The sequence below is a fragment of the Salvelinus sp. IW2-2015 genome, linkage group LG23, assembly GCF_002910315.2.
Source record: "Salvelinus sp. IW2-2015 linkage group LG23, ASM291031v2, whole genome shotgun sequence".
Taxonomy (NCBI): domain Eukaryota; kingdom Metazoa; phylum Chordata; class Actinopteri; order Salmoniformes; family Salmonidae; genus Salvelinus; species Salvelinus sp. IW2-2015.
The window spans coordinates 48,460,205-48,468,307 of NC_036863.1; the positions used below are offsets into that span (position 1 = coordinate 48,460,205).

The 8,103-nt window shown below is 44.3% G+C and overlaps 1 protein-coding gene across 1 annotated transcript in view; it reads left to right on the forward strand.

The window, feature by feature from the left end:
* Positions 1–8,103, forward strand: part of cblb (Cbl proto-oncogene B, E3 ubiquitin protein ligase) — a 192,661-nt gene that overhangs the window by 147,097 nt on the left and 37,461 nt on the right. The window contains exons 14-15 of the mRNA XM_070434684.1: positions 5,743–5,886; positions 6,266–6,330. Coding sequence (XP_070290785.1) covers positions 5,743–5,886; positions 6,266–6,330 — 209 coding nt within the window. The remainder of the gene's footprint in view (positions 1–5,742; positions 5,887–6,265; positions 6,331–8,103) is intronic.

An 8,103-nucleotide genomic window follows, 5' to 3' on the forward strand; every position in this document is an offset into this window, starting at 1 on the left:
TTCAGCCTCCTGAAGGGGAAGAGGCGTTGTCTTGCCCTCTTCATGACTGTTGATGTGTGTGGACCGTGATAGTGTCCACATCACTAAGGAACAAAGGAACTTGAAACTCTCGACCTGTTCCACAACATCCCTGTTGATGTGTATGGGAGCGTGCTCAGCCCTCCGTTTCCTGTAGTCCACAGTCATTGTCGTTGGTGATCAGTTCTACCACCGTTGTGTTATCTACAAACTTAATGATGGTGTTTCACAAATGCCCGGCCACTCAGTCGTGGTACAGGACGGGACTAAGCACGCACCCCTGATGGGCCCCCGTGRTGAGGGTCATCATGGCTGATGTGTTGTTGCGTAACATCACCACCTGGGGGCGGCCCATCAGGAAGTCCAGGATCCATTTGCAGAGGGAGGTGTTTAATACCAGGGTCCTTAGCTTAGTGATGAGCTTTGAGGGCACAATGGTGTTGAACACTGAGCTTTAGTCAATGAAATACATTCTCACATAGGTGTTCCTTTAGTGCAATAGTCATTTAGAAAGGTTACCTTGGCYTTCTTGGGCACAGGGACAGGGAGTATGATGGGAGTATGATGGTCTGCTTGAAACATGTAGGTATTACAGACTGGGTCAGGGAGAGGTTGAAAATGTCAGTGAAGACACTTGCCAGCTGGTCAGCGCATGCTCTGAGTACGCGTCCTGGAAATCCGTCTGGCCATGCAACCTTGTGAATGTTAACCGATTTATAGGTCTTGCTCACATTGGCTATGGAGAGCGTGATGGTCTGGAAGAGCTGGTGCTCTCATGCACAGTTCAGTGTTGCTAGCCTCAAAGCGCACATGCAAGATATTTAGCTCGTCTGGTAGGCTCATGTCACTGGACAGCTCGCGGCTGGGTTTCCCTTTGTAATCCATGAGAGTTTGCAAGCCCTGCCACATCCAACAAYCATCAGAGCCGATGTAGGATTCTATCTTGGATCTTGGACCTGTATTGACACTTGTTTGTTTGATGGTTTGTCGGAGGGCTTATCGGTATGTCTTATAAGTGTCCGGATTAGTGTCCCGTTCCTTGAAATGGACAGCTCTAGCCTTTAGCACGATGCGGATGTTGCCTGTAATCCATGGCTTCTGGTTGGGATATGTACGTACGGTCACTGGGGGGACAATGTCATCAATGCACTTATTAATGAAGTCAGTGATTGATGTGCTAAACTCTTCAATGCCATCAGATTAATCCCAGAACAAATTCCAGTCTGTTCTAGTGGACTTACTGAAGGACTCACTGGCTTTCAACGTGGCACCGTCATAGGATGCCAACTTTCCAAAAAGTCAGTTCATCAAATTTCTTCCCCAATAGAGCTGCACCGGTCAACTGTAAGTGCTGTTATAGGGAAGTGGAAACGTCTAGGAGCAACAARGCCTCAGACGCGAAATGGTAGGCCACAGAAGTGACCGCTGAGTGCTGAAGCACGTAGCGAGTAAAAATTGTCTGTCCTCAGCTGCAGAAACTCACTACCAAGTTTCAAACTGCCTTGGAAACAACGTCAGCACAAGAACTGTTCGTCGGGAGCTTAATGAAATGGGTTTCCATGGCCGAGCAGCCACACACAAGCCTAAGATCATCATGCACAATGACAAGCGTCAGCTGGAGGGGTGTAAAGCTCGCCGCTATTGGACTATGAAGCAGTGGAAACACGTTCTCTGGAGTGATGAATCACACTTCACCATCTGGCAGTCCGATGGACAAATCTGGGTTTGGCGGATGCAAGGAGAACGCTACCTGCCCAATGCATAGCGGCAACTGTAAAGTTTGGCGGGGGAGGAATAATGGCCTGGGCTGTTTTTTATGGTTGGGCTATGCCCCTTAGTTCCAGTTAAGGGAAATCTTAACGCTAAAGCATACAATAACATTCTAGATGATTCTGTGCTTCCAACTTTGTGGCAACAGTTTGGGGAAGACCCTTTCCTGTTTCAGCATGACAATYCCGTTGTGCACATATGCTAGGTCCAAACAGAAATGGTTTGTCGAGATCGGTGTGAWGCAACGTTCTAAGGCACTTGCAGTGCTTGAGGCGTCACTACAGATCCGGGTTCGATCCAGGGCTGTGTCGCAGCTGGCTGCGAACGGGAGATCCATAAGGCGACGTACAATTGACCCAGCGTTGTCTGAGTTAGGAGAMGGTTTGGCTGGCCTCGGTGGCCTTGTCCCATCGCGCTCTCTAGCGACTCCTGTGCGGGCCGGCACATGCACGCTGACACGGTCGCCAGTTGTACGGTGTTTCCTCTGACACATTTGTGTGTCTGGCTTCTGGGTTAAGTGAGCAGTGTGTCAAGAAGCAGTGCTGCTTGGCAGGGTCGTGTTTCGGAGAACAGATTGCTCTCAACCTTCGCCTCTCCCGAGTCCGTGCGGGAGGTGCAGCGATGGGACAAGACTGTAACTACCAATTTGGATATCATGAAATTGGGGAGGAAAGGGGGTAAAAAAGTACCTATGAAATAAACTTGACTGGCCTGCACAGAGCCCTGACCTCAACCCCATCGAACACCTTTGGGACGAATTGGAACGCTGACTGCGAGCCAGGCCTAATCGCCAAACATCAGTGCCCGACCTCACTCATGCTCGTGGCTGAATGGAAAGCAAGACCCCATAGCAATGTTCCAACATCTAGTGGGAAGCCTTCCCAGAAGAGTTGAGGCTGTTATAGTAACAAAGGGGGGACCAACTCCAAATTAATAATGCCCATGATTTTGAAATGAGATGTTGGACGTGTAGGTGTCCACATACTTTGGTCATGTAGTGTATGTCGGGAAAACTTGATCCTAATCGAGGAGTCAGGAAATCCATCAAATTACAGGCCTTTTCTCTTACATCCTCTTCCCCTCCACTCTTCGTGTTTTGTAGCTGATACACATGGCATTGTACCAATAATGTAATATGGTTGCTGAAGGGTCCAGTCATGATTGAGAGTGGTTCTGTGAATGTTGGCTTCAGAACATCTAATTCCCTTTTAGCTGACAAAGACATTTGATTTGGTATTTTTCTATTGTGTTGCACAGTGGATGTTATGGGCAATAGTGCAGTGAAGCTATAATGGCAGCTGCTGGACACTGAACAGTGAGGCCACAGGGTGAAGCTCTCTGTCTCCCTCCACATCTGTGCACACAAAACACTCACTCTCTCTCACACACACACACACACACACACACACACACACACACACACACACACACACACACACACAGCCATGGAACTGTTGAGGTCATTTCCCAAATAAGCAGCAATAAAAGCTGTCACAGCAGGTTTCAGTAGTGAAGTTTAGTACCTGCAAAACACCAGTCTCAACGTCAACAGTGAAGAGGTGACTCCGGGATGCTGGCCTTCGAGGCAGAGTTGCAAAGAAAAGGCCATATCTCAGACTGGCCAAAAAAAGAAAATTTTAAGATGGGCATAAGAACACAGACAATGGACAGGGGAACTCACGGAGTCGCCTCTTCGCTGTTGACGTTGAGACTGGTGTTTTGCGGGTACTATTTAATGAAGCTGCCAGTTGAGGACTGTGAGGCATCTGTTTCTCAAACCAGACACTCTATTGTACTTGTCCTCTTGCTCAGTTGTGCACTGGGGCCTCCCACTCCTCTTTCTATTTGGTTAGAGACAGTTTGCGCTGTTCTGTGAAGAGTGAGTAGTACACAGCGTTGTACGAGATCTTCATTTCTTGGCAATTTCTCGCATGGAATAGCCATCATTTCTCAGAACAAGACTAGACTGACGAGTTTCAGAAGAAACCTGGCCATTTTGAGCCTGTAATCGAACCACACAAATGCTGATGCTCCAGAGACTCAACTAGTCTAAAGAAGGCCAGTTTTATTGCTTCTTTAATCAGAACAACAGTTTTCAGCTGTGCTAACATAATTGCAAAAGGGTTTCTAATGATCAATTAGCCTTTTAAAATGATAAACTTGGATTAGCTAACACAACGTCCATTGGAACACAGGAGTGATGGTTGCTGATAATGGGCATCTGTACGCCAATGTAAATATTCCATAAACAATCTGCCATTTCCAGCGACAATAGTCATTTACAACATTAGCAATGCCTACACTGTATTTCTGATCAATTTGGTGTTATTTTACTGGACAAAAAATTTGCTTTTCTTTCAAAAATAAGGACATTTCTAACTGACCCCAAACTTTTGAATGGTAGTGTATATATTTGAGATTCTTCTCTCAAATTCTTCTCAAGTAGCCACCCTTTGCCTTGATAACAGCTTTGCACACTCTTGGCATTCTCTCAACCAGCTTCATGAGGTAGTCACCTGGAATGCATTTCAATTAACAGGTTGCCTTGTTAAAAGTTAATTTGTGGAATGTCTTTCCTTCTTATTGCATTTGAGCCAATCAGTTGTGATGTGATAAGGTAGGGGTGGTATACAGAAGATAGCCAGCCCTATTTTGTAAAAGACAAAGTCCATATTATGGCAAGAACAGCTCAAATAATCAAAGAGAAACAACAGTCCATCATTACTTAAGACATGAAGGTCAGTCAATCCAGAACATGTCAAGAACCTTGAAAGTTTCTTCAAGTGCAGTCTCAAAAACCATCAAGCGCTATGATGAAACTGGCTCTCATGAGGACCGCCACAGGAAAGAAGACCCAGAGTTACCTCTGCTGCAGAGCATAAGTTTATTTTAGTTAAATGCACATCAGATTGCAGCGCAAATAAATGCTTCACAGAGTTCAAGAACAGACACATCTCAACATCAACTTCAGAGGAGACTGCGTGAATCAGGGCTTCATGGTCGAATTGCTGCAAAAAAACTACTACTAAAGGACACCAATAAGAAAATAGGACTTGCATGGGCGAAGGAACACGAGCAATGGACATTAGACCGATGGAAATCTGTCTTTGGTCTGATGAGTCCAAATTTCAGATTTTTGGTTCCAACCGCTGTGTTTTTGTTAGGCGCAGGGTAAGTGAATGGAGGATCTCTGCGTTTGTGGTTCCCGTCGTGAAGCATGGAGGAGGAGGTGTGATGGTGCGGGGTTGCTTTGCTGGTGACACTGTCAGTGATTTATTTAGAATTCAAGGCACACTTAACCAGCATGGCTACCACAGAATTCTGCAGCGATATGCCATCCCATCTGGTTTGGGTTTAGTGGGACTATCATTTCTTTTTCAACAGGACAATGACACAACACACCTCCAGGCTGTGTAAGGGCTATTTGACCAAGAAGACAGTGATGGAGTGCTGCATCAGATGACCTGGCCTCCACAATCACCTGACCTCACACCAATTGAGATGGTTTGGGATGAGTTGGACCGTAGAGTGAAGGAAAAGCATCCATCAAGTGCTCAGCATATGTGAGAACTCCTTCAAGATTGGAAAAGCATTCCTCATGAAGCTGGTTGGAGAATGCGCAAGAGCGTGCAAGGCTTTCATCAAGGCAAAGGGTGGCTACTTTGAAGAATATAAAATATAAATAATTTTTGATTTGTTCAACACTTATTTGGTTACTACATGATTCCATATGTGTTATTTCATAGTTTTGATGTCTTCACTATTATTCTACAATGTAGAAAAAAGTACAAATAGAGATAAAAAAAAAAACTTGAATGAGTAGGTGTGTCCAAACTTTTGACTGGTACTATATTTGTAGCACAATGGAAGTTTGCTTGGAAAATCTATACTTTATCTTAAAACCTGCGTGGTCTTAAAATGTAAAATGGTTGCTTTGGTTGCTTTGTCTTCCAGACACCTCAATCCTTTCACCACACATGTCGTTGGGAGAGCAAGAGGAACAACCGAGCGTGTTGAAGATGAGTATCAGATCCCTTCATCCCACCCGGTGTGCCTATCCCATTCCCCAGTCTGCGTCTCCGTCCGGATCCCTAGCAGGTACCAGCACAGAGGGTGCATCCCAAGTGGAACCTATTCCCTAAATAATGTACTACTTTTGACCAGGGCCCATAGGGAATAGTGTTGCCATTTGGGAACGCAAAACTTTTTATTCTGGAATAGAGATACAATAAATAAGTGAAAAAGCTGCCAAATGTAGATTTGGTCAAACTTGTAGGAGTTGCATGAAAGGGAAGAATGACTTCCTGGATCAAGCTGGATTTCAACTATTACTCAGCAAAGCGCAACTTTGCGGGTGCTGTGCAGTATATACAGTCTTGAGTTGTAAAAAACCCCAAATATATGGACAAATGTATGGACAAATGTAAATGGGGAACAAATGTAATATCTCTCTATGTTTTGCCTTTTTTTAAATCAGAAATCTGGAGAATGGCTCCTCGGAGTCCTCTGCAGAGGAAAAGAAGCACAAGCCCTTTGAGTATGGTAAGCCTGAAGGGTGATGTCACGTCTGGACCTGATCTACCAGTAGTTGGCTCTCTTATTACTGGAAGTGTTCTGGTGTGAAAGAAATCAAGCTGACACTGTTGTTAATACTTAGGGCTCAGTGTCATCTTCATTATCATCATCATCATCATCATCATCCCCACGAGTGTGAATGCGTTCTTGTGTCCGTCCATTGGCCAATACCACCACAAGGTAAAATGTTAAACATAGAAAGAGGACGGTACCGGCCTAAAATATTTTGCCGCAGTGTGCTATCGGTTTATGAGCAGTTGGTGCCTAGCCTGCCATTCCCGATCACGTTAACCTGTCCTTGTGATTCTCAGGTGGGCATTTTGAATCGGGGGTGTTGCTCTCTGGGGCAGCTCGTGCGCGCCCTCTGTCCCTTTCACAACAGGACGCCCTCAGACTACGACATTCTACTTCCCCCTCAAGGTAGCCCCTCACCCCACCCCACCTTGCCCGTCTGTCTGCTGCGCTGTCTGTCTGTCTGTCTGTCTGTCGTGTCTGTTGTTGTCTGTCTTCTGTCTGTCTGTCTGTCTGTCTGTCTGTCTGTCTGTCTGTCTGTCTCTGTCTCTGTCTCTGTCTCTGTTTCTCTGTCTCTGTCTCGTGTCTCTGTCTCTTAGGACTGTTTAAGCTTTGGTTTTTGGTAAGTCTTTCAGACAACTTAAAAACACACATAGACATATTTTAAATATATTTTTAGAGACACATTTTAGGATACATGTGGAAATATTTAAAATTGGCCAAATAATGTATTTTTTAAATACAATCCAACATATATTACGGAATGTATTTCAAATGTATATATAAATGTAAGTAAATGTATATCACAATCAATATTCCCTCAAAAAAATGTAGGCACTGAGTAAATTTCAGGTCTGCTGAGCGCAAACTTGAACGTTGTGAAAATTCTGTGCAACTTCCAGCGCGTGCATTTACTGTGAACCCTGAGGCTGTACACAATTTAAGTTACAGTTTTAACAGTGGACAAGTAGGCTACTGTGGCTATTTGATCATAATGTAGGTCTACCAGAGTGGCCTACCAATCAAAAACAAAGGAGAAAATGCATCCCATAAAATTTTAACATGGAAATAGCTGTTCTGTCATTCAGCCTACAGTAGCAGCCCATGTATGGTGTTCAATGTTAGGCCTACATTCCATGAGACTTTTGGAGAAAAAAAACATGCAGGGCTTAACATTAACTGTTTACCACTTGTCCGTCAGACAAGGAGGTGACGGAAAATGTTGTTGTGTTGTTTTGATGCAAGAAACCACTTTACAATTAAAATGCATTATTATTCCATACCATTATTACAGAGAATCAGACAAATTATGCTACCCTCTGCCTATTGGCTACTTAGCTTATTCAAGCCTGTCTCAAAATACAACACTGTCCCTTTAAGACAAAACAAAGCTATTTACCTTCCTTGCTTTTCAAAAGTCTAGAAATGTACACGTTTTTGTGCTTTTGCTGACTATTGACTATTGCTGACTACAAATGATCTATAACTGGGCTAATAACTCACTAACTAGAAAAAGGATATTAACAAAATGTTCACACCTGGCTTCATGCAGCCCTCACTTTGATCTCAAAACAAGCACATCTACTCATGACCTTCTCATGCTGTAGTGTAAACACAGTCCAGTTCAAAGTAAATGGCACAGATCCATACGGTATATGGCAATGGTTAATTTGCATATAGGCCTACTGCAGCTCTGATTGGTTAAATCTGTCCATCTCTCTCTTTTTT